Consider the following 27,225-nt stretch of genomic DNA (forward strand, 5'->3'; position numbering starts at 1 on the left):
GGGTAAGCAAGCGAGGGGACAGCACAAGACAGGGAAGCAGATGCCCAGTGCAGAGGCAGCTGGTGGAAGAGGTCAGCTCTGCTCTCCTCCCAGACAAAAGAGAAAGGGTAAAACTCAAAGTGGGGGCAACACACTGAGAAGTGTTGGAAAAGGCACCCCTGGAACAGCGGAGGAGGGAGCACCCACGGCAGGAGCTTGAACAGAAGTCCCTGAGGGGAGCAGTGTAGCAAGGTAAGCTGCTCCACGTGATTTGGAGCACAGGGACAACAGGTGGAGGAGGACTTGGCCAGCCTGACGGTCTCCTCCAGAGGAAGGCTGAACAACCCATGCAACACCACAGCCTGAAGGAAGCATGGAATCTGCCTGACATGCCAGCCCAAAGCAAAGCATCGGTGGGAGGCTGCAGGTACGCTGAGAGCAGAGTGAGCACGGGAGCAGCACTGTTCCACCACCACTGCCAGTCCTCCCCTCGGACCTACAGAGCCCTTAACTTACCTTAAACAGTGTCAGAACAGAGCAGCAGTTTAGTTTTAGGGGGATTTTCAGGAGATGGCCCATGCTGATCTAACAGCCTGCTCCTGACGGGCTCAGCCAAGGCTCCGACCGAGAGCTGTGCTGGACGGGGCACAGCTGACTCCCCTGCTTAGCGGCGGCAAGCTGCTCATTCAACTTGGCCATCTCCCTTAATTCATCCTTCAGGCCTGAATCCACTGGATGTAACAGACCTTCCCAGCCCATAAAAGAGGCTATTCACTTGCTTAAAAGAGGGGGAATAATCTGAATCAGGGTCTCTCTGCTATAAAGACACCCACATTAGGATGGACATGTAGCACTTAAACCCCTACAATCCCAAAACAGGATCATTCTCAACAGTTTCCCTCTGAAGCCAAACATCTCTGTGGTACCCAGTCTGCATAGCAAAGGCACAGGCATGGACACACTCCTTGGCCCAGGCAGAAAAATCCTTGTTTCTACGTCAAAGTGGGACTGCAACTCCCCTTTCCATCTGGTCTAGAAGAGCTGGAGGCTTTGCCCAGAAGGAGGGCAGAGAAAGAGCAGCATTGACAGGCGCATTTTATGCCACTCAGGGAAAAAAATGAGGCCATCGCAGCGCAGCTTGAGACTGAAACCCAACAGATCGAGCCAGGCAACTCACAGTGGGAGAGCAGGGCAATAGCACATGCTCCTGAGACCTTCACAAGGAGCCAAAGTACAGCTAAACCTCAGGTGCCCTTCCCAAAACAGGGACAAGCCACTCGCAGCTACAGCTGTGCATTCACAAACACCAAAACCAAGCCAAGGCCCAGCTCACAGTTTTTAAGCACTTGCGGTTGCTGGCAGAGGCGGCAGTGTCCTCTGCCCGGATCCCTGCTGGTGCTGAGCCTCTGCCCAGATTTCCTGCACCCACACATACCATAGCTGCTGCTCGCAGGTGCCACCAGCAAACCTGGACACACTCTTGTCCAGCCTTCCCCAACCTTGGACAGGGAAGAAGCTGTACTGACCACCTAAGAATGTCCCCTTCAACCCAGATGTCTCCCAACGATTCAAAATATCACTAGGTCTCAGTGTTAACACTCAGACTCCCTCACCCTCAGAACAGGAGTGAACTGTATGGGTCACCTTGACCCCAGAGATTACTTGGCACCTATTTAAAATATTACATTTCAGTATTAACAACCAGCATCCAGCTGTTGCAGATGAGGGTCTCCTCTAGGACCCCGGACACACAATGTAGCTTGCCTGTGCCGAGCGATGCCCCAGACCCATGGGGGTGGCGAGAAGGGGTCCCCCTCCAATTGAAGCCAGGAGCAAGACCAGTTCACTCACCTCCCGGCAGAAGGTCACGATGTTTTCCCAAAGGGCTTTGGCCTCTCCCTCATCTGTCTGCCGCCTCTTCTCCACATGCATGCTCTCCCGTCTCTTCAGGGGCTTGAGGCCCTTGCGCTGAGCCATGTACTGCTGCGGGGTGTGGCAGGCCACGCAGTGCTTGGCCTTCAGCTCGTTCAGCAAGGTGCAAGCAGGACAAGCCCACTGGCCTGGCCTCTCCTGGCCGCTGGGCAGCTGGGATGGGAAGAGGCGGGCGACCTTGCGGGCAGAGGGGGCTCTGCCACTGCAGGAGGAGCAGCTGCCCTTGTCAGAAGCCGCGCAGTCGGGGCAGCGGGAGGATGGTTCGCCCTGTGTCCCGTGCTCCTGGAAGCCGTGAAGCTTAGAGGAGCCACAGGCTTTGCACTTTTGAGCCAGGGTAGGGTTCTTGAGGGTGCACTTGGAACAGGACCAGGTGGTGAAGTCAGGGCTGGAGGGGCTGCAGGGAGTGAATCTCACCGAGTCTCCCACCACATTGATGGTGTCGCTGCCTTTCTGGGCGCTGCAAGCCTCGCATTTGCCAGCCCCGGCAGAGTTAAGCAGGGAGCAGGAACTGCACTTCCAGTGGGATGGACTGACTTCCATCTCCTCCTCCAGTACGCTCAGCCGCTTGTTGGAGAGCAGCTCCTGGAAGCGAGCAGCCGGGGCCGGCCTGGCCTGGCCCTGCGGAGAGCCCTTCTGCCCTCCTGTGCTCTGAGCCACAGGCTGGGAGGCTTCAGGACCCGGCATCTGCAACTGGGGGGGCACCTCACGACGGCTTCGGGGCACAGGGTTGTTCTGGAGTCCTGGGGAAAAGGGACTGAAGGCTGGTATCTTCTGGGACTCTTGTTCCATAGCCACTGGGCCCTGGGTAGCCACAGCGTCACCATCAGAGATCTCTGCAGAGACTACAGGCTGTGGGGTGGAGGGGGCGATGTGAAATCCAGCAGGGGTGATGACTTCAGGGACGACCAGCGCCTCTGGTGGGATCTTGGGCAGGGAGAGCTTGCGTGGGCCACCACAGGCAGAGCAGGAATTGGCCACCGGCGTGTTGTGCAGCGTACAGCGCTGGCAAGCCCAGCCATTCTCCAGCTCCGCTTCATCAGGGCTCTTCCCCTCTGAGTCCTCGCTGCTGCTTTCTGCCTTGGCAGCCTCCTCCTTGGGTGTGCCCTTGGGCTCCACAAGCACGGCAGGCTTGGGCAAGATGCCGTTGATGACGGGCAAGGGGGAGCTGCTGGGTCCTGGCTCTGGGGTGAAGCCACATACCTCACAGGTCTCCTTGCCCAGAAAGTTCCTGAAGGTGCAGCGGGCACAAGCCCATTTCTGTTCCTCCACACTGAGCCGCAGGATGTGATTGAGGTCGGGTTTCTGACGGGGGGCTTCGCAGATGGAGCACTGTCGTTGGCCAACGGGGTTCAGAAAGGTGCAGCGGGTGCAGGACCACTCGCGGACGGCAGCCATGGAGCCAGGAGAGTGGGAGTGGCTGGAAGAAAGCAGAAGACAGTGTAAGGCCAGGGCCACCCGGGACGTGGGGGTTTCACATTTCCTGGGCTGGCATGGTCAGAACCTTGCTTCCAGGAAGAGAGCAGTCAGTAATCCAGTCATTGCTCTCCAGGCACTTGTTCCTCTGGTACCAGGAACCTATTTCTCCGTGTGCACGGCAACACACTGGTTTCCACCCAAAACACTTCAGGAAGGGCATAAGAAACAGCCCTACAATCCCACCGACCCCACTCTCATGATGAGGATACACCCTGGTGAGCAAGCACACCGCCTCTGCACCAAACCTCAACAATTTTGTATGTCTGCAGCTTGTCACCTGGAGATGACACCCTGCTTTGCCTTCTTGCTGGTCACAGGGTTGATTCTTTCCTCCTTCAGTGTCACTCCAGCCCACTTCTGTTTCACTTTCTGTTCCTGTCTTCCTCCTCTCCTTTTGGCTCACCGCCAAGGGCACACCAGTTATCCACAGGGGGATAACTGTGTTATCCCACACCAGACACCACCAAGCAAAGAAAAGCATGTTGTGGTGTACAGTGGTGCTTTTACCTGGCTACAGGCTTTGGGGCCAGAAGCCTGGCCCGGCCAGCCATGCTGGAGCCCAGGCAGGCCATGGCAAACCGGTGCCGGCACAAGCTCACTGACAGGTTCCGAGCTCAGCAGCAGCTCCTGACTCTCCCCAGCCTCTGGCAGAGGCATTTCTGATCAGCAAGCTTTGGGGGGGCACTGTGCCCCAGCTCCAGCTTCTGCCCAGCTTACCTGGGAAGCAGAGAGGCCACCAAGCCCACCACCAGCCCTCCGTTTCAACCTCCCCGTTGCCTGGGAATGTCTGAATATCTGACGAGAGAACTGGACCAGCGCATGCCAGAGCCACCTCTTTCCAGTGCAGAAAGTCGTAATAACGTTTTCTAGGTGGGTTCGATTTTCAGAAAGCGAAGTGCAGCACCAGCAGCACCAGCTCCACAGGCCACAGCAACCTCTGGGCTTGCAGGGAGCAGCTCTCCCTCACCGCAGCCCTCCTGGAGCTTTCAGGAAGGCAATGCCACGCTTGCACACACACTGACGCATGGCAGAAGGAATCCCGGCCCTGCATGGTGCCCTTTGTCTCCTGCACGGGATCATTTCCTGGAGCTCCAAGAAAAGGTGGGGCTGAAACAGCTTTCTGCTTCCTCCTCCTTTGCACGAGGACAAAACAGTTCTTCAGGTAAACGTGCAGCACGAGCCTAGAGCCCTCCCGCTGTGCACTCCTGCTCCCAGATAACACAGCCAAGTCTCAAGTCCCAACCCTGAACCCAAGCTCCAGGTCACCTGCGCCTCTCTCCAGATGAGCTGGTCGCATTCCAACTCTTCCACCTTGCCCTGCTTGCCCAAGACTCCAGACAGGGCCAACCCTGCAGGAGAAGCCTCTGAGTCCATCCCATGCCCTCAGCTCTTCCTGGGAACGGCAAATTTAGGCCATCCTAGACCAAGGAACCAGCAGCCTAAATCATGGGGGCTGCACCCCAGTGTGATGACCGCTGTCTCCCTCTCTAGTGTACCTTCAAGGACCAGGTTCAACCACAACCCAGGCTGGCACAAAGAAGGGAGAGAAGGTGTTTTATGCCACAGAGGGCAGGCACAGACAGCTATGAGACATCAATGCAGTCCACGGAGGGAACCAGGCCCTGGCTGGTCTCCAGCATCCCGAGCAGCAGCACCTGCCCGAGCAGCAGCACCTGCCCAACCAGCTTCCCAGGGCAGGCGAGCAGACTGCATTGCAGCAGCAGGGCTGGAGGGGACAGAGGATGCAGCAAGAGCCACCCTGGGGAGGAGAGTGACCCTCTGTTTGGCTGGGTACACAAGAAACTGTCCTGGGAATACTCCAGCAGCAGCAGCAGTTGGACCACACTTCCAGACCATGCCCCACAGCCACTGGAAGAGCAGCTCCTCTCACAAGGAGATCAGATGCAACCTTCAACTCTCTTCTTAAAACAAACATTTCTCTAAATAAAGCCCAAACACAAGAAATCCATTTTATTGCAAGAGAGATCCTGAAGATTCATTCTTGCTCATATGCCATGCCTTCATAGTTTGAACTTTACAAGGTATTTATTTACTAGAGATATTTACGAAATCTTTACCAGCTGAGAGAAATATAAACATTGATTTTTCTGCCTGAAGTACTACGGCTGTGAGCCGCTGCACAGTCCGCTCCCAGTCGGCAGCACCATGCCCACCGCCGTCTGAAAGGGAGATCATTCTTTAAACAGAGAAAGGGAAGGAGCTGCGTGCCCAGCTTCAGTGGCGGCTGAGAAACAAACGGGGCCATGAAGGGCACCGTGATCCTGTCACATCCATTCGTCTTACTGAATGAGGTTCATCAAAGCGCGGGCATCAGCAAAAGGCAAAGCAAAGGCTGTCAGCAACCTGCGCCATCCACATCCATCCTCCTGCAGCGTCCCATCCTGTTACCCACCGTGCACCATGCTGGAGAATGCTGGCTCTAAGAAATCCACCCCTAAATGCAGATGCCGTGCTGCTCGCCACAGAGCAGAACCCTCCGGCCACTGATCCTCCCATTGCACACATTGCTCTCGCACCTGTGGTCCTACCCAGCAGGCAAATGCTCCTGGCCCTGCAACCACAGGAGCACAAAAAGAAATCATCTTGTCTGTTCCGATACCAACACAGGGAAAGGAAAACCCAGAATAACCTAAAAGTCAGAAGTAACACATGAGGGGACAGTGGGACACACTGCATCACCAGACCTGCCTGATAGGGTGCCAGCGACGAGCTGCGGGCTGGGGAAAGGAACACGATTTCACTTGGCTGGGCAGGCGATCCAAGCTCCAGGCAGCGTGAAGGGAGGTGGAAGGCAGGACGCTGCCTCGCTCTGCCCTGCCGCTGCTCGTGCTCTCCCCCAGGCTCTGATATGGGCCCTGCGGAGCTGTGATCGCTCCCTGGCCTTGCTGCCCCCACCCCGGTCCCCTCCTCTCCCCACACCATAGTTGGCTCCCAACACTGTCCGTTCCAGGGACACTGTCCGGTCGCTTCTGGGATTTCCACCTGCTTGAGTTTCCCCCCGGACAGCCCTCAGGAAAACCAAAAAGTCTCCCAGAAAGGCCATCAGCAATTCCCTCAAAGGTCTGTGGCTCCCCTTGCAGTGGCAGGGCCACCAGCTCTGGCAGGAGACTTCCTTGCCCACTTCTCCCCAGGACAACAGTTACACCATGTCATGGTGCCCAGCAGTCACCCAGCTTTCCCTGCAAGCTACCGGGAGACATGCAGGAATGGAAGAAGGCATGGGGTGGACATCTTGGCCTGTTCCCCACAAGCCACCAGTTCCACAGCCTCGACGACTTGCAGTGCACCAGACTGCAGACTGCTTCCACCAGACTCCTGCCTAGGACTTGTGGACAATTCAATGCCCTGCCTGGAGCATCAGACCTAATCGAAGGGTCCAAAGACTAGAGAGGGCACAAGGCTGGAAGGACAGCACTGAACGCTGGCCCTCGGTCCATCCTTACACTGTAACGATGCACATCCAGCACATGGTGGGTTGGAGCAGCAGCCTCTGTCCCACACCAACACCTACCTCTCAAAAATTAACTGGCTGAAGAAGAAACCCAACCACAGCGTGTCACAGCTCCGTACTTCTCCCTACGAAGCCTGGCTGGCTCCTTTCCTGGCAGGCAAGAAGCCTGCATGAAGAAATACAGTTATCTCCACCATCTATTCACCAGGCCCATCTGCTGTATGATAACACACATGCTCTCCAACCCCAGAAAATGCAACTGAGATAAACATTGCCTGCCACCTTCCTGGGCGTCTGTGCAGGAGAGGAGCTCCTCTCAGAACCAGCCGCTCCACAGCCACCTGGCATAGTCACCCACCCACAGAAGGGCTTTTCCTGGGAGGGGGACCCTTTGCAGGCAGCACGATGACGCAAGCTCTCAGCAGCCAGTCAGGCTGGCAGCAGGGATCTGCTAGAGGCTCTTGTTGGGTGTACACAGCAAGTAAAGGGCAACAGCCATACCACCCACGCTTCCAGCAGCAGGGACAGGGCTGGCCCCACATGGCCATGCTCCCCACCACAGCAGCTATACCCAAGACTGGGTGGACATCAGCTGGCAGGAGACACCACCATGTCGGCAGGACTGCACCTACCTTGGCAGTCACATGAGTGTAATTATAATAGTTAAAAAAAACCACCTAGAAGGTACTCAACCAAGTTGGCATCCTTCAGTGTGCTGATCAGGTCCTAGGGAACATCATTGCTTACTCTGCCTTGTTAGAAGCCAAAGATGGCCACCACCGAGGTGACAGCCTCTAGAGAGGGGTGCTGGCTGGGATGCTCAGGCAGCCTTTGCAGGCAGGATCCAGCAGCAGAGCTGCCCAAAGGATATGTCCCTCTGGACACCGTTCCTGGGAGCACAGAGGTGTCAGGGGAAGGCTGTAATCAGGAGACTCACTGCAGGGATAGCGTGGCCGTTTGATTCCTTCTCACTTTCGTCTAACTGCAGCAGGCCAGAATTGTCAGGACAAGACAGGGAAGGGGTTAAGAAGGCACCAGCTGGTCACCTTCCAAACCCACCTTGGGACAGCAATGTCTCCTTCCTAGCGCTCTGCTGAGTGATGAGTTTAGGAGTCCCTGCTGAGCCTGTGTGTCCTGTTGCTACAGAGCCCTGGCTCTTAGACATGGAACAAGCCAGGGGTCTCCACTACCTTTGGGTGTCATCTGGGACCAGAGGCTCCTCTGGATTCTCACCAAAGCACAGCAGGACACGAAGGAACAGGGCAGGGTGTGAGACTGGGAAGTGCCCAAAAAAACTGCAGCTGGCATACCTCCTGCTGGCAGAGAGCTGGTGGTGGGCCAAGCCTGGGTGATGTGCAGCTGGAGCTCCAGGGCAAGAGATGGCAACCAGCCCTGGACAGAAGCACCTTGGGCTGATGGAGCAAATGGCTTGAGGTGACCTGGGCACTGAAGCAAAAGATCTCAGGGCTCCACTGCAGAGCCCACACTGGTGACAGGATTATAGGAGCTTGTATGAATTGCACACAGCAAGAGAATCAGGCAGTTTCTTTAAATAAAACTCCTCCTGAATGGCTAAAGCCTTACAACTTACTGCTTCAGTTCTCTGCTGCAGTAAATAAAATTAAATAAATAAGTAAATAAATAAAAATCAATAGTTCTAGTCAGCAACACACAAACCCTGAGTTCTCTGAAACAGAACACATTGTAACAAAATCCTCTTGTTTGACAAATACAAGAAAAAGCACTAGAACTTTGTGGAAGAAAAAGAAAAATCACAGAAGAAACCCGAACAAAATCCTACCTCAGTTGTCTGTGAGCTGTGAATCAATTTGCCCCCTCCCCATCCAGCTGTTTTCTATTTAACTCCTTTCAGCAGCATAGCATGCTCTGTCCCAGGAGAAGACTGCTGAGCATCTCCTGCGCAGACCTACCACATCTGCAGAGGCAGCCGGAGCAGGAGACACCCGTGCCTGGGCAAGACAGGGGTGCGGAGGTCAGGACCCAGGTAGCATTGCTCTGGCAGCTGAACCATCAGCAGGGAACGTGGGTTGGGATCATGGCCCGCACGTCATGAAGCCCAGGCAAGGAGATGCTGTTGGCTGAGCTGACTCACTCTTGCAGAGCCAGGCAAGGGCTGGTAGGCTGGACCAGGGGAAGGTTGCAGCAGATATACTGGCAGAGCAACACAGAAACACTATGAACAGGGACTTTCCACTTTTTATGAATTTCTATAGGAGAAAAACAGTCTCTGATTCACACTTCTAAACCCTGAAGGCTACAGAACCGTCAGCAGCTCTGTGATCTGTCATCATACAACCAGGACAGGTTGCATCAGTATTTCCAAATCCCACCTCTCCCACTCCACTAAAGTGAGACAAAAAAATAACACAAGCTTCAGTACCAGTGACCTTCACCCACAGCTTCAGAGAGGTGCAGGCAAAAATAAAGCACCAGAAGGGACCTGTCCCTTTGCTCTCTTCTTCCACTTCACACCAGCACAGTTCTACTGGGCATGGGCTGAGATAGCAACGAGAACATTCTCTACGCTCACTCGTGCTGTCTCGGAGGCTCATATTAGAGCAACCATGTGGGGCAGTGCCAGACAGGCCACTGCAGCGGTACCAATGTGTCCCGAAACAGGGGTCCTGGCTGGACCTCTCCACCTGTGAGCAAAAGCAGCACCCCACTGCCAGAGAGCATGGAGGATCCCAGGATAACCCAGGTCAGAAGAGACCTTGCGGGTCTCCAGTCCAAACTCCTGCTCCACGCTGCATCTCTTAAGAGAACACAGCAGGTTGTTCAGGTTTGTACAGTCTGGTCTTGAAACCCTCCAAGCATGGAGACTACACAACCCCGTTGGGCAACAAACTCTACTAACTGCCTCTCCTTGAGGCAAAATGCTTTTCCCTATACCCAGTCTGATCCTCTCCTGTTTCATGCTGTGCCTGTTGTTCTGGGTCCTCACACCAAGTACTGCTGCGAAGAGCTCGGCTTTGTCTCCTGGATGATGTCCCTGGAGGTACTCGTGGACCTCCAAAGCCTTCTCTTCTCCAGTCTGAACAAGCTCGGCTTCCCCATCTTCTCCTTGCAGGGCATGTACTCCAGCACCCTGACTATCTGAGGACAGGACCTGAGCTGAGGACACTGCCTCACCATTCTCCTTGTTCCTTCAGTCTGGTGGAAGGGAACCACAACAGCTACAACTACACAAATTCCTGCTTTTGTTAAAGCAGTTGATGAAATAAAAGCTTCTCGATCCTGAAACATTAATTTTTCAGTGCTCTAGAGCTTTATCATATATTTACATCTGCTCTCACTCTTTAGAGTCAATCCAGGACAAATTGTCAACTAGTTCCCAGAAACACAGCTCAGATAGGGGAAGGAAGAACAGTTGAGGCAAACAGCCCATCCCACTTCCATGGCAAACTCTCCTCTGGCCAGGACACCCCTTCTTTCTGCAGGTTACCTCCTCCCAGCCCCAGCACAGTCTCAGTGCTCCTGACCATTCACGGGGGCTGGACAACTACATGTATGCAGAAAATAGCAGTTTCCACTGGTAATAACTTGCAATGAATTAAAGCAGGACAAGTGGATTTGTCCTATTTACTAAAGCAATGGTGGCAGAGGAAAATCACTAATCAAGGGAGAAAATAAAAGGCTAATTCTGCAGCAGGAGACCAGGCAAGGGTGAGCACTTGATGGTGAAAGGGGCCATTAAAGATCCAGCAACACCACAAAACCCTCCCCAGAAGGTGCCAAGAGACTCAGGTAGACACTAGGGATTTTCCAAGCTGATGACACACTCCAGTGTCTGGGAGTTTCTTATTCCCATTGTACCAAACCTCTAGAGGGTTCTTGCACAGTTTCTATTTAGCTTGTACTTTTCCCACACCAGACACAGCTCTGCCAGCTCAGATGTGCTCCACTGGCCAGCGAGAAAAGAGGCTGCGAGTTTTAATGAGAAGTTCTCAGGGGAAAACTGAACTCTGCTAATGAGAAGTCTGAGTTAAAAAACCAACCAAACAAGCAAAAAACAAAAACCAAACACTGGCCTCAGATGTACAGAATCAATCCAGCAGTATATCTTCTGGCAGCCAACAAAACCACAGAACATGCTCTCAAACTGCAGCTTTCCCTGCAATTTTCTTTGCCATCACCTCCCAGAAAACAGGGCTTGCCTATCTCAGAAAAGACAGATGTTAAGGGTGAGAGGGGACATTTTGCTGTAGGACAGAAAAGAAAGGACTTCCAAGGTAAGGCTCTGCAAGCACAGCTGCTTGCAAAGGATGCAAGTTAACAGAGAACGTGCTCCTCTACCCTTCACCGGCCACGGAACCTGTCAAGAGTGCGGTGGGAAACAGGAGGAGGGCAGAGGCACAGCTGGGAATGGAGCATCCTGCGAGCTCCTGTAACATGCCCCAAAGCCTGGCTTTGATGAAGGAAGTTGAGGAGATGATCATCACTTGGAGAATCCTCTCTGAGAGTGAAATCTCTGGCTGGATTTGGCCAGGGAAAAGGAGAGAAGGAGCAGAGTCTTCAAAGGCCCACCTGAAAATATGGTCACTGGAGTTGCAGACCTGATGCCACTGCAAGAATGCAAAGCCACACACATCTGGAAGCAGCATGCTTCCGCTAGCTTTCCTCCAGGGCTAAGGATATACAGGCAGCGTTATCCTAAACTGATGGACTGGAGACAAGAGACTTTTATCATTCTTCATATAAAATCATTAAAGCAGAATCAGAGTCTGGAAGGCTTGTCTTGTGAGAAAAACAGGCCATGTATCATTAGCCTTTAATATACCTTAATTGCTTCGGTGTTGTAAGATACTAATTTTCAGAAGAAAACCAGTTTGGCTGGCAGAGCACTGTGCAGCACAGGCATGCTGAGACAAGGCCATCCTCAAAGGTTCTTTTGCTAATGAACAGGTTACCCAAACCTCTGCCAGGGCAACAAGAAGAACCCCTGGGGATACGAAAGGAAGAGGCAGACCAAGTATTTCAAGGAGGCCAGCAAAGTCCAAGCTCTAGCTTTGCTCAAACATCAGGAGCTTTTGCAAGCTCTGGGTTCACCAGCCTTTGATGAGGGACCAGGTGTCTCACCCTAAAGAAGAACGTCCTGCACCTACCCAAGATTATTTGGACACAGGGCCCAGACAAGATGCTCAATGACAACATGACCTCTTCAGAACTCGGGATGGAGGCATGGGGAATGTGCTACACTGGCACTCAGCCATGCCAGATCATCACAGGACAGGCTTTGCTGCAGTAAAGCTGGCAGAAGAACAGCCTGGGAAGGTCCCTCTGGAGCCCCAGCCCTGGGGACAGCCACCAGCACAGCCCCAGCTCCTCTCAAGCTACACCCTTTCTCATTAAGATCAATTCCAGTCTGTTGTTATAATTAATAACCTCATCTTGCTTCCCTGCATGCAAGCATGGGAAATCTGTGAAGTTGCAATCACAGTCCACTTCAACAAAACCAATTTAGCACAGTGCTACTGCTGCCATCATACCTGGACTCAACTACTTTATTTACCTTTTCTGTACCTCACTTCTGGGTATCTGGAGAAACTAAGAGCAAACAATATCGAGGTCAAATTGCACCTAAGTATTATACTAGGTGATGGAAATTTGTATCATTAACTCAGACCAGCACTGTACTATGTATATGCTTAAACGGGTTCGATAAAGTCTGAATACACTGATTTGGCTCAAGGTCGTGATGAACTGAATGGCTTCAACCCATATCTTGCCTTACTTTGACTACACTACACCAATTTGACTAAATCCACATACAGTGGATATTTGTATCACTTAAGAGCAGATACACAAAGGAGGTATACCAGTTTTACAGGTTTTTGTCACAGTTACATGAAATGGGCATCCATGGAAGCTGCAGAACATCCTCTTCACCGCGTCTTTTGCCCAGAGAAACAGAAAGACAAGACTTTGCTGTTCAACGCATCGCTGAGACCTAAATGAGACTGATATACCAAGGAGAGATATCCTTGCCTGCTCCATCAAGGATGCGTGTCACTCCCTCGGATCCAATGGTCAAGAGATCTTCCTCTGAGCTCCCTCCTCTGTTGTTGCCTCTTAACTATCTCTCTTGCAGAATAGCTGCTCTGCCCCAGGTGCTGCCACCAGCCCTTGTCACCAAGCCCAGAGGGACATCTGCTATCCATACACAGCCCTGCAGCCTGGCCACGGGAACGCCTGCCCGGTGCCTGTCCAGAGACAACAGGGTGAGAACAGCATCCTATCAACGATTATCTACGGTGCTCGGGTTGGAAAGAGTGGGAGAATGGCCAGAAGAGCTCAAAGTGTAAGGATCTCAGATGAAATGCAGGAGGGAACAGACTAGACGTCATTTCTTAAGACATCTTGTGCCTGGAGAGCGTGGCGCGGGACAGGATTGAGGAGCTGAGGGTGATGCTCTGTGAGCAACTCCATACCCCCACATCACTCCCAGAGCCAGTGCCACCACCTCGACTCCAAAACACCACCCTGTACTTTCAGAGAGTAAATTAAACCCCTTCTTCCCAGGATGAGAACGAAATTCAAAGCTATTCGCTGTCTTTGAAGCCTGAAAGGCAAAATATTGCTGTTGGAGGATGGCACACAAGGCTGGAGAGGCCACCTGTCCCCTTGCACGGCCCTGCAGGGGTGATGTGAGCTACTGCAACACAAGCACAACTGCTGGGAAGGAGGCGGGTGGGCCCTGCCAAGCTCCTTTCTCCTTTTGTCACACCAGTTCCCAGCCCTGCCCATCATAGCTGCCCGAAGCAGGCCACTTTTTGCTTGAGAAACAACTATCTTTTTCCCTCATTTCTCCCTGAAAAAAAAAAAGAAAAAAATCAAGGCATAGCTCCAAGGTGCAATTAAGAAAAAAAAATAAAACCAACAGTAATCAAGAGCTCAGGAGCATTTGGGACGGAGGGAGGGAGAAAAGAATCGTGTTTCCCTGAGGTCTGAGAGTAAGGAGCGCTGGGCTGTAGCCTGGCAGAGCGGGGAGCAGAGCCCCCCGCCTCCTCCTCCCCTCCCTGGGCTTTACCTTGGCCATCATCCCGGCTCCTGGCAGAGCTGCTGCCGGGCGTTTTTCCTGCAAACGAGGAATCTTTTGGGGGCCCAAGCCCAGGCTGCCAGGCTCTGCAGCAGCGCTGTCCCATACCAGGCCACACAGAGCCCTTCCTGCAGCTGCCAGCCACGCCTGGGGCACCGCGAGTGGGACCTCGCACCTCCCGGCAAGGCAGAAGGCAGCAGGGCACTATGGTGCTAGTGGCTGCAGGGCTCTCTTCAGGATGATTAACAGGCCTTAATGGAAAGCTAAGCCAGTCCTGTGCCACAGGAAAGCAGCTCATGCTTAATAACCCAGCCAACGGGCTTTGCACAGATCTGCAGAAAGAAAGAAAGATTGCCAAGGGTCAGAAGCAGAGAGTGGAACTCTGGCAATGCCCGATATCCCTGGAGTTCAGCCTACAGTCAGATCAGGGGACAGTAATCAAGCTACCACAGCCACGCTATGAATGTCATCTGGCAGTGAGGGGAAAGGCGAGGATGGTGGTTGCTCCCAGAGCCAGAAGGCAGAGAGCAAATGTGAATGTCCTCTCTTCTACTTCAGGCACCACATCTGCAACCCCTTCAAAGAACACCCATCCAGAGGAGCATCTCAACACACAGAGCAGAAGCCCAGGGCAATGCCCCAGATGAACTGGGCACTGGAGTTCGCACACACATGCACGCTCTCCTCCTTCCATTCAGTCCTTGGCTCCAGACACAATTTTCTAGTGCACTCACAATCACTGCCAGGTGCTGGAAAGAAAACATGCATGAAGGCTTGGTGCAGCCTGCTGCACTGGAGCCACATCCCTCCACGCTTTACTGACCTGGGGTCGAGGGCTTGCTTGGTCCTGCCTGGGCCAGCATGGAGAGCAAAAGCTTTGAACAGCAGTAAAACCCAGCAGCCTCACAGAGAGCTCCAGCCTTTGCTGCTCTTGCATTATCCATACCTTCTCCAGCTCTGTTCCCCTTCTCAGGTTATCTCAGGTCAAGCAGATGAATGCAAGACCGCACAAAATTTGTTGCTGCACCAGCTGTGGTTTTGGGAGCCTGTTGCCGTTGCTGCAGCCAGCGGGCTCTGCTCTCCTTGAGGCTTGGAGGCAAAAAGAAAAAGGGAGGGAGAAACCGCCTCAGGTGCTGTTCAGATTCAGGGTAAATGAACCAGCATCTCCTCCACGCAATAGGAGGAAGAAGCAATTTATTCTGACAAACGGTGGAAGCCCGCAGCGGGGTTGGCCCTTTCTGTCAAAGCTGGTGTACCACACCGAGACTTACGTGCTGGAGCGGAGAGGGGAGGGTACCAGCAGTCAAGTGATATATGCATCACTCACGGAGGGAGATGATCAGCAACTCAGAAGAACCAGGCTGCAAGAGATACCTCCCTACCCACCGTGTGTGCCAGGCAGCTATCGCTGCGTGTCCTCTGCACCCGGGACTGCCAGCGAGCAGCTGGGGCTCAGGGCAGCACTTGGACACAAAACCTCAGCACGTGCCTCTCTGGAAGGTTTATGTCTCAACCCTTCAGCCTCGAGAGGGGGTGAATGTTTGGGCACAAGTGCTTCTGGGATGAGACGCAGTTTTAAGAAGCATCCAGCAACGTGGCACAGGTGAGATGTTCATATTTGCATCTTGAGCTTATAATAAGTGAAGTTCAAGTTGGCTGTGGAGGGTGCACAGTCAAGTAGGTCAGGAAATAAAAGCTGTTAACTGGCAGGGGACCTGTAAAGGTGTCTGGATTAGCCAAGAGAGAACAGGCAGCAGTGCAGAAGACTCCTCTGGAAGCAACATAACTCCAGTGCCCACTTGGTCTCCAGTGAATGCACAGATATGACCATGTCCTCCTAAGCTTGCAACACCTGCCCAGCTGCCAGATTCCTTCTTTTCACAAAGCATTTGTGGAGGTCTGGGCAGAACTAGAAATGACTTTCCCACTGCAGCCTAAGAAACATCACCAGCACCTAAAAGAACTAAGACTTCACACCTGTACACACTTCTATATGTGCAGCTGCGTGCCTGCAGTAGACAGTGGTGCTTTGGAAAGCCTTGGATTCTCCTTCCCTGGGGCCTGTTACCTAGACAGCAACCATGGCACTGACAGACCACAGGTCCTGCCCAATCACTAAGTCTAAGATGAGTCCAGAAATCAAACATGAATTTCTCAAGTCCTGGCAATGCTCCGTCATCATCCTCTAAATTATTCCTACTCGATAGCATGATTTCCAGACCTTTGGGTCAATGCAGACCTGCTCTTCACAAGCAGTAATAACCAAGTGTGGGAGCGCACACTTGCCTGAATCCCAGAATAGAAAGCAGCTGGAGTTGCATCTGAGCACTGCCAACAGGAAGATGAAAGACTTTCAGACACTCCTCTTTTTCCGCTGACACCGTCTTTATAAGCTCTTCTCCCCCCTCTCCACTACCTGTACAGCTCCTTTAACTGCTGATTTTCCACAGGTGGTGAAGTTCCAGATGCTCCTGAGAGGCTTTTCCAACTTAATTTATTATATTTAAATAACAGAAGCATGTGGTTTATTACAGCTATCAAAGGGTTTGCATATGTATGTGGGGGGAATCTTAAGAGAACAAAACATGCATCTGAGCCTGGGATTCAGAGGTACCAGGACCTCCAAGCACCCACTTGACACCAGCAGCTGGCCGCAGAGAACCACCTGTCTGCACACATCACACCAAGGGCTGTGAATGAGCTTCTGCCTCCTCAACTACACCACACTAGGTCCTTCAGCACTAGTGAGGAGATTTATACCAGCCCAGGAGATCATCAGGACTCCTGTTCCCTTTCTAGAACAGCTGCCATTCCCTGAATAGGGTAAAGGTCCAACTTCCAAGACATAGCCAGAGATCGTGTTAAACAGGATCTAACCAGGAGCTGAAGCAGTCACACATGGCCCTTGGGAGCAGAGGATTCGCGCTGAATCAAGCTGTGGCTGCTCCCTCTACAAGCAGGAGACCCCTGGCTAAGGTCAGACTCGGCGTGCCAGGCACTGCCTGCCTGCAAGGACCGAGGCAGGCGTGGAGCTCCATGCTTCCTGCAACCTCGGAAGCCCCTTGGGGTCTCCGTTATCCCAGTTTCATTAACAGGTCAGAGCAGGCTCTGTGCATGAGCTGGGTGAGCCCAGCTCAGAAAACATACCCTGCAATACATCAGCCCAGCTGGGCAGCCCATCCCTTGGGGCAGGAAAGGACCCCAATGGGGAAAGCTGTCCCAGAAACCTGCTGACATGTCCTGCACCCCAGCTGCAGGAGAAGCAGCTGTGGTACCACAGGAAGTGCTCAGAGACCTGGGCATGGCGGTTCTTCAAATAACGGTCTTGATCACTCTTCTCCAGGGCCCTGGAGAAGCGGAGCACAGGCTGTTCTTTGAAGGAGGATCCAAGCATGGAGGCACAGAAAGACATGAAGCCCTTCAATGCTACAAATCTGAGAAAGTGGGAAGGAAATAAAGCACTGATGGGGCTGATTTCCAGGGTTACATTTTACAATAAAGACTTACCTGCTCTCAGCAGGGAGGGGAGGAGGCGAGGAAAGGAGCAGGAAACTGAACTCATTAAGCTGCTCTCTCATCTGAGGAGCTGGGACAGCTTCAGCAAGGAGGGTAGACTCCTGGGACCAAAGGACACTTCATTCCCCCCATTTAGCTACCCACACCTGAGGTATGTTTGAACAATCACTTCAAAGGCAGCTCCCACAGAGGAAAGAAAGCTGGATGAAGAGGAAACTCTGCTTGTTTTCATTTCTCTATCTTTAAGCCAATTAAGGAATTCTTTTTAAGTGAGGGTCTGCAGTCTATCTCAAAAGAGACTGTGCTCCCTGGAGAACAGAGCTGGGCAAGGGCAAGGCGACCATCTGGAGCCAGAGCCCTGCAGTCCCTTGACACTGCAGGGACTGCTGGCCCCATGCTTCTCCTCTGCAAAAATACAACTTACTCCAGACCCCCAAATCACACTGTTTTCTGACACACGTCTGCAGCAGATGCCTTTTCCCTTTGCACTTTGGTTTTCTCAGCAGTGCATCACACAAAGAGCAAGACTTATTGCCATCAGACAGACCTATCCTTACATCTTTCAACACTCGCCCAGTTTGAAGAACGCAATGTGGAAAATGCCTTTGAAGGTTCACAGACAGCCAAGAAGAGGCTAAGATGAAGGCATGGGCTGTGTTTTTACTCTGCTCTCACAATACCAGGCTTCGATGCGGAGCGGTCAAGCTGAAGCATGGTGAGGAGTGGGCTGCAAACAGGCAGAACACTGATCCGAGGAGACAGTACAGGCAGCTGGGAAACATGTTTGCCAGGACAAGTAACTCCTGGTTTGGGACTCTGTACGTAGATCCCTTGCATGAACCAAATAGCAAAGGTTTTGCCCTTCACACACCACATGGGGCTATTTTCTGCCATTCTTCCCAGCATGGCCTGTAGAGGATACAAGCATTCTGTGTCAGAAAACAAAAGCACCTGCGTGTGCAGGGTATTTTGAAAGTACAGGCCTATTTGCCCAGATGAAGACCACCTTCTATTATCTTTAAGAATAGGGAACAACTTTAGATGTCACACAACTGAACAACGGCATTTGCGACTTGTGTTAGCATCCCTTTTATCCCGTGTTTGAGGCTGTTTCACGCCACTTCCCAACACATCAAGTGGTATCACTGGAGGCTGCTGGAGTGGGAGAAGAATTTTCGGGTTTCCCAGGACTAGAGAGATGTGAGACCAAGGCTAAACATGCTATGGGCCTGTAACTGGACAGAGCCAGGAAAAGCTGATGGGACTGTAAACCAGGCACGCTCAGGACCTGCCCATAGCCCTTCACTCCCAGTGCAACTTCCCTCTCACGTGAGGAGGCCTGAAGAGGAGATTTACTGGTGGCCATCAACCCGAATTGCTGCTCAGCTAAGATTTATGCTGCCATTTGCAGTGCTGTTAAAATAAAATTGGAAGAGTGGTGAGGGAAGGAAAGAGAGAACGGAAGAGAAGGGAGGGGAAATGAATCAGGAGCAACAACACAGCCCCACAGCTGTCTGCTCCCATCTCTCACATCTCCATTGAATAAATCACCCTGCATTTCCAGCTGCTGTGCTCCAGCCTTCAGTTCTTGCAATGCTAATACCTGGGCTCACTTCACAGGGGGGAACATGCAGGGTACGGTTAACAGAAATCCATCAATCTCCACAACAGCTGAAGCATCAGGCTCAATAAATGCAGCAGGAAGAGAATGGCACGAAAGGTCCTGGGCATCCGCAGGCTGGTGGCTGGTCCCAGGACTTCCACACTGCAGCCTCCAAGGCTCCAGTGGACAGCAGAAGGGACACCTCCATCCCAAATGTCACTCCCTGCCTTCTACCTTCTTGTTCCAGCACTGGTTAAACACCATTCCTACCTGCTGAGCTCAGAGGTGAGCTAAATTACCCCCTGTACCTCCAGGAGCTTGCCAGCTTGGCACACTAGACCTGCAGGAAAAAGGGTGAATTCATGGATTAATATCCCTGTGAGTACAAAGAGCCACAGAATTCCCTGACTGAGTCTCCCACTGACCCCTCCTCCTCTGAGGACAAGCCAAGACAAGGTCACAGAACCCTGCAGCTCAAGGGATCTTGGCTCTGCTCTGCAGGACTGGATGCTGACACGTGACCTTAAAAATATATATATATATTAAAAAAAAAAAATAAAAAATTTAAACCTCTCTAGTGAAGTTTAACAGGGCAGCTTCCTCTTGACATCAGAGAGACACCCTGCCCTGAGCCTGCTGCTCTGTCCCATACTGCTGAAACCATGAGGAAATTCAGAAATATATCCAACGAGACTTTGGCTTTTCAACACCTCTTTGCAGAAAGAGCCAGGCCAGCCTCAAGGAGTTACACCTCTTTGCAGAAAGAGCCAGGCCAGCCTCAAGGAGTTGCACCTCATTATAGAAACCACCACAGGGCAATTCAATGAGAGGCCAAAACACACCACTGGCTGTAGGGGCATCAGTGAGCTCTCAAGCCCTGCTGCTCAAGTGCCTTCTCATGGCACTCCACCCAGCATCTGAGTCCAGTTCCATCTCGCAGGGGAGAAGATGGGATCCTGTGCACAGGCTGAGTCCCACCAACAGCAATGGATCTGTTTGCGCATCTGCAGCTGACCTAGACGTGTCTCTTACTTCTCTTTCTCATGTGCCTGAACTTTAGACAGGACAATCATCAACAGTTTCCAAGAAGCTCAGTGGTATAAAACATGCTGATCGTACCGTGGTTTGGCTGCAAATGCTTCCTCTTGCACAGCCTACTTGCCATTTTCATTTCCTTGCACTGCTGACTTCTAGGCCAGTCCTGGGACAATCTTCAGTACCTGAGTGCCCATATAAACTATCCTGGATGTGCAGAGCAGCCCCAGACCTGTGTTCTCTGTGGCAACAGCATCCAGTACAGACAGCAAGAGGTGCTCCTTCAGCATGCTGCAGTCCCCACCAGCCAAAAACCTTTCCCTACACCTTCCTCCTCACTGGCACCAAGTGAAACGTGGCAGTCAGCAGTGCCTTGCCACCACCATGGGCAGTTGCTATGTCACAGGAGACCACCCACTGGGACACCATCAGCAAGCCAACGAGCTCCAGGATGACACAAGACCATTGCACAACTCCATTGAACAAAGGTTCAACACAGGAACCCACACTTGGCCTCAGAGTCAGTTTGGCATTGCTGCCCACTTTGAAAACTGCACCTGTTTGGTTTCTCTGGCTTCCTGGAGACAGGGAGGAGGATTGGGTGTGTTATGTGGAGCCGGAAGGGCTGGGAGCAGAGCAGAACAACGCTGTGCTGGGCCAGGCTGAGCTAGACGACCATGCAGCACCCCAACCTGCTCCTGCTCTTCATGTCCTGGCCTCTGGAGCTTCTGCCACCATCACCAAGCCAGCAACACATCTGGTCAACTCCTCCAGAAGTCAGGCAGCAATTACCAGGGAAGTCCCTACCAATTATACTGTACCCTGGAGGCCTCTGGACGCAGTAATTCAGACTGTGGTACTGTAGAACTGTTTACTGCCTCATAAATATGACACATACTTAAGTTAGTGCTTTGACAGCTGGAATCTAGAGGATGCTCCTGGCTTGAGCACATGCAATTAACACTACTGTGTCCACGCGACACAGAAGCATCCTGCCACGGCAGTAAGAGGACATGCTGGGGCTCCTCTAAGAGCCCAGCATCCCTTCCCTGCAGCAGGACACAGCCCTTCCTATCAAGGAGGGCAGCTCCCACTCCCACTTAAAACTCCTAAACCTCTTCAAGTCTCACACATTCTCACAAACATCTCTTGGGTAACCTCAGCACACATGCTCCTCAAGGACGACTTGAAGGACTTCACTAGCAACCCAGGGACACGGACAGAGAGGAGAAAAAGAGTGTGCGTGCCCTGCCTGCAGCAGACCTAAACGCTGCACAAGACAGATGGGTCCTGTCATCTGCTGTGCCCTCCCTACCACGTCACCACAGCCAGCAGTGCCTCCAACATACAGAGTGAGCCAGCCAGGGGCTGCAGCGCCCACACCGCCATGCCCAGAAGATGCAAAGCATCTAAACATTTGCTGTAGGAAAACACAACCCAAGGAAAACAGGTTTGCTAGGAGATTCTTGACGAGGTGTGTAAAGCAATGATGTGCCCAATGCACATCACTGCATCTGCCATGGAGGCTGATGGGCAAAAACACAGCAGCATCACTGATCAGTTCATTTTGTGCCATGGGCTGCAACCTTGCAGGTCCTGCAAAAAACAAATCTTTTCCCCATTGCAGAAGCACCAAGTGTTTCCACATTTGTCCCTCTCCACAGACGGACACAACAGCTCTGGGGTAAGGCAGCAGAAGTCTCAGCTCCTCAGCAGTGAAGGTTAAAGAGGACCCATTCACCACATCTGGTAGCACAGGTCTGGTGAGAAGTCCCAGTGCTGCATGGGGCATGTGCCAGCCAACACAACAGCTCTGAATAAAAGGTGTCTCCTCCTTGGTGTCCCAAGGAATAGGGGTGAAAAAATACATATACATGCATACACACACATATATATAGTTTCACTTTTCCAAGGTAAGCAAATTAAAATGAGGTTTTCAGGAAGATGAAAGATCCTGCTCGTGTCCACCTTCTCCCAACTCCACAGCTGGGGAATGCTACTGAAGGCCAGGGGGTCTGGACACCCTGTCTTCTCCCTCTCAAAAGGTGGAAAGACCCAACCTCCTAACATCTTTTGCTCCAAATGCAGAAGCCCAGCTGTAGGTAACGACAAGCCCCAGTGTGCGATACTACTGCAAGTGCTGGGAGCAGCAGGGCCTGAACCCACGTGTCTGGAGACAAAGCTGAGCTTGGAACTGCTCTGGGCAAGGGCAGGCGAGGTCCCTCCAGCTCCCAGCAAGCTGCCGACTTGGCAGCCTTTAAGCACCTGCAGCCCAAACTCTCATCCTCACCCCACGCACTGTCCTTGCTCTCCTGCTGATTGTCCCGGTGCCGTTCAGAAGTGCTGTGGGCTGCGTTCACACTTCAACTTTCCTTCTGGTTTGAATGTCCTGCTGCAACCTCGTAAATGCCATCTGTAATGCAGGAACATCTTCTTTCTCTTCAGATCAGTTCTTCACGCCTCCTCACAGTGACCTTCAGCACACACCCCTCGCAGGGATTCAGTGATGCTTGTGAGCACGGACGCCGTGACACGCACCGGCTGGCATGGGCTGCCGGCTGCAACACCGGTGCCTTGCCAGCGCCAGGCAGAGCGGGAAGGCTGGCAGGTGGCAGCGTGAGCAGCATGGGAAGGTACCCAATTCCAATAAAAGCCCAGGGCAGTTTTTTGAGGAAAGCGGCTGGTAAGGCACAGCTACCTGGGTGGGCTGTGGATCCCTGGGCAGGAAAGGGCAGACACAGCCACAGGTTGTCAAATGCAAACAGCACCCAGCCCCAGCTTCTCCCTCCTCTCCACATCCCTTGAACAACTGCCCTTCTGTTCAGGGCAGCCGTGCACCAGGAGGGCTGTTTCATCTGAGGGAACAAAGGCCTGCAGAGGGTTCGTGGGGTACGCTCCCCTCCATCTCCTCCACGCACCAGCCCCAGCCCCAGCCGCGATGGGATCAATGCAGCCTTTCAGTGCCGTGGCCAGCCTGGGGCTGGGCGCTTGCAGCGGGGGGTGGAGGCAGACGAAGGGAGATTGCAGCTCTGCGTGTTCTCCCGTTTCTGAACCATGTTAGTCAGACACCAGAGCCCAGAGCCACTGGTGTCAAACTAGATTAAGTTACCGGTCAGAGGAATCCAGTATGTGCCTTTTGCAGCAACCAGTACATACTTTTGGAGGAAAGCAACAAGCTCCAGAATGAACCCAGAAACATCTGCACTGAACAGCTGGGAGGGGAAGGGAGCTCCCTACCTGCCCCACCGGCAGAACGCAGGAGGCTGTTCTTGCCCTCATCCCACCACTCACAAGCCCTTGACAGCAGGAGCATGAGGGTAATGCATGTCCATCTCCCTCCAGGACAGATGCTGTATCTTAGGTGGCCTTGTAGTTTCCACCCTAGCTCTTCCGTGAGACCCTGGAGAGGAAAAAATACTCTCCTCACACACACTTTCCTACATCTTCTCCTTCCTCGCAGCTGCTCAGCCAGGCTCCTGAGCTTCCTGCTGTCATCATACCCATCCATCAGCTCCTTCTGGAGGACTTGGACTGCTTCACAGCTACAGGCTACACACATGACACCTCTCAGGGGGTGCAAGTGATCTGCCACAGAACACTAGACCAAGCTCCTGCCTCTGCAGCCAAAAAAAGTCAAGGGAGCAATGCAGAAGGGTTGCTCTGGAAAAAATCCCTGCTCTGGTTCCTCTTAAATAAAAAAAGAACCAAACCCAAACATCACCTACCAATCCCTTTCCCACCCCACTCCCAGCATACTTGCATCTGGAAACACACTACTCCAAACAGAGCACCAAAGGGCTCTGCCAGGCCCTCCCACCACACACTGCTGCAGCACAGAGCACAAGAGGCTTCCTTCACAGCAAAACCGCATCTCCAGGATCTCTTCCCAAAAGAGATGAAGAGGTGAAGACTATGGATCTAGGCACGGCCAAAGTTGGGTGCTAACCCCCTTCCTGCTGTGTGGCATCCTGAGAGCACCACAGCAAAATTACCCAACACCTGCACTTGAAGGAAGAGCTGAACCTACAGGGTTCCTGGGGAGCACGACTGCTCAGCTACCACAGCACCAGAAGCACCCCAAAACAGGTAAAGGTGCTGCTCTCCCTTCTCAAGGTTGGCACTATTGAAGGGACAGGTCTGCTGCTCTGTGCTGTGACAGCAACACTCCAGGCAAGGGGTTCAGGCATTTCTGTTCAGATTTTAGCCAGCCCCGCTGGGTACGATGAGCACATGAGCTCTGACTGACTCCCTGGTCTGGCTTTTCCCCTCTTTGGAGAGGGTAAGCGGGCAGGAGAGCTCTGTTACCTGCACCTGTGGGAAAAGAAGATGGGGAAGGTTAGGGAGTGGACAAAGAGCAAAGGGAGAGTTTGAGCACCCATTGAGAACTTCAGTCTGTGCTGCTCTGTGCCATCCTCTGAGTTGTTCACAGCTCCAGAGCTATAAATAGCCTTAATTTAAACAACTAAGAGGCTTTGTGAGTGAGCGGACTGCTGGAGCAGTCAGCATGGAAAGTGGATGGGCAGGGCTGGAAGCCTCAGGCAGATGAAACAGCACACCATGCTGCCAGCTCCTTGGCACCGCACACTTTCTAGAGCAAGACATTATTCCAGCTGCTGTGTGCTTTGGTGAGAACTGGCAAGCAAACAGTTACAGGCCCAATATTCCCATCAAGCAGGTATCCACGACAACCTGCAGCATTATTAGTCTACCAAATCCCAGCTGAACTCGATGCCACAACAATTTCCAGAGGGAGCACAACCCACACAGGGATGCATCCACCTCACTGCAGCACCTGAGGGACACGAGCTCCACTCTGGTGTCATGAACAGGCGTGTCCTGAATATCAGAGCTGATGTTAGCACCACTGTGGTTTGGAGGAGTGGTTTCTTTTTCCCTCCTCTGTGGATATAGATTCAGAGCAGATTTTGGCTGTCCCCAGGTTTTTCACAGCCACACACCTCTGTTCTTTGCATGAAGGTCTGGGGGGGGGAGTTGAACGTGGACCCCAGAGGTCCCTTCCAACCTCGACCAGTCTGCAGTTCTTCCAAGGTGCAAAATCAGCTCTCTGAGAACACCCAAATCCAAGCAGGTTACTGACAAAAAAACAGAGAACTGTGCCTGCCCCAGCCCCCAGGCCCAGCTCTGTTGGGGTAACTGTACCCCAAAGAGCATGGACGCTGCCCCATCTGAGGCTGAGGCCTGACCTGAGGTCCCATGACAGAAAACAGAAACAGGGAAATGCTGCAGCGTCACCTGATGCTCTACCAGTAGCTTTTCTTCCCAGACGTCTCACTTCTCCTCTGGGCCTTGGTTTCCCCAACAAGGAATATGTCCTCTGCATCCCTGGAGATGTTTAAAAGATGCATAGATGAAGTTCTTAGGGACATGGTTTAGAGCTGGACTGGATAGTGCTACATTAACAGCTGACTCAAGGATCTTAAAGGTCTTTTCCAACCAAATGCTTCTCTGATTCTGTAACAGTTCTGCTTATGCTGTCATTGGAGGTGAAGTGCCACAACACACTGTCCCATTATTAACATCTCCACCAGCCTAAAGACAGCTCGAAGACCCCAAGACAGGACTGTGTGATGCTACCCAGCAGTTTTTTACTTGCTGCTTTTCATGCATTTAAGCCATGGAGTTCCCAAACACCAACGCCACGGATGCCTTGCTCTGGGTTTCTCTCCAGAAGTAAGTGGTACTTCTGGGGAGCAGGCGGGTGGCGCAGCAAGTGCCCTCCCACCAGCTGCCAACAACAAAAGCGGTTCTCGCTTCTCTCTAAAAGCAGAGGAATTTATATATTTTTAGCATTTTAAAAAAACCAAACAGTCTGTTTCTCCCTCCACAGTTATTGAGGCCCAGAGGTATTTCATTCTGAAGAGGTTTTTATAGAAGAATACAAAGCCTTTGCAGAATGCTGCGGGAAATCCCAGAAAATGCATATTCTGGAAAATGAAACACCTCAGGGAGATTCAGCCAAACAGGGTGGTGGGCAGAGGCGCTCAGATCCAGCTGCACAGATCTTGCACCGGTTTTCCCCAAAGCCTCTCCTGAGTCGAAAGAACTCGAGCACCCCTCAGTGCCATGAACCCTGCGCTGTGCACCCCTGGGACGCTGCCGGCCCAGCAGCCTGGTGCTAACACGTGCCCAGCTCCGGCAGACACCTCAGCACAGCAGCACCGCAGCTCCCGAGGGAAGGGCCCCACGTCTCTGGTCCTGCAGAAGGCAACCACCGAGAATTTGACCAGGACAGGACCTTGTTGTCTCTCTTTACAAATGCTGGGGAATAAAGACTAGGTGAACAGAAACACTCCCTTAATCTCATCTGGGTGAGACTTCAGTGCTCAAATTCCCTGCGAAGCCCTTACAGATGTGGAGGGCTGCCACTGCCACTTCCAGCGGCAGCAAGAGAAGCCACCACGAGCCCATAGCTCCCAAACCGTTCACCTGCAGCAGCATCAACAGAGCTGTGTCGGCCAGCATCCAGCCTTGCTGCTCACAGCTTCATGAAGGGTTTAGCATTTCGGGAAGCTCAGCTGTGATGGGTCTGTAGGCTCAGCTGAAGGCTCTCATCCAACAACAGCTTGGGCGAAACACCCTTAAAGCACACGGGCAAGGAGGTGTCCAAGGGGACTTGTAACTAAACCAGAATTTGTATGGCTACACACAATTACCAAGAATGTATTTAAAAGCAACATCTTTGCCCTAAGATGATATCTTGGCAATAAGATCGCTCTAAAATGCATGTAACACTTGCATATAACTGTGCAGCCTGGTCCAGAAGAGACCAGGGACTCAAATCTGGATATCACAAGTCTACTGTTTCTACAGACTCATTTTTTCTCCTTCATGTCCATCTGTCTTCAGCAGACAGGGCACTCCAGACCACCAGCCTCACCCAGGCAACCGGAGACACTGCAGGCTCCTCGCAGCTTCTAACATCTTGAAAGCCAACCAGCAGTGATTTCTTCCCTTGTTCCCACCCCACCGTGAGAGAAGCCTCCCCCAACTCCCCCACCAAGTACAGACCAAAGTCACTTGTGAAGTACTTGCAGGCCTGTTTTCCTGCCAAGGAAGGTCTGCGTTCATCCCCAAGGCACGAGACAGACCAGAGCAGGTTTGGCTCCGTGTCGCTCTAGAGCGGCCAAAGCG

The 27,225-nt window shown here is 52.5% G+C and overlaps 1 protein-coding gene across 8 annotated transcripts in view; it reads right to left on the reverse strand.

The window, feature by feature from the left end:
- Nucleotides 1-27,225, reverse strand: part of CAPN15 (calpain 15) — a 57,857-nt gene that overhangs the window by 11,850 nt on the left and 18,782 nt on the right. For 7 of the 8 annotated variants that reach the window (XM_082065008.1, XM_082065009.1, XM_082065007.1 and 4 more), the window contains one exon: nucleotides 1,831-3,328. In XM_082065008.1, coding sequence (XP_081921134.1) covers nucleotides 1,831-3,328 — 1,498 coding nt within the window. Of the gene's footprint in view, nucleotides 1-1,830; nucleotides 3,329-14,742; nucleotides 14,809-27,225 lie in introns of those variants that run through there. The other variant, XM_082065012.1, reaches the window with a different exon arrangement.

The sequence above is a fragment of the Streptopelia decaocto genome (genome assembly GCF_964273445.1).
Source record: "Streptopelia decaocto genome assembly, chromosome: 13".
Classification (NCBI taxonomy): domain Eukaryota; kingdom Metazoa; phylum Chordata; class Aves; order Columbiformes; family Columbidae; genus Streptopelia; species Streptopelia decaocto.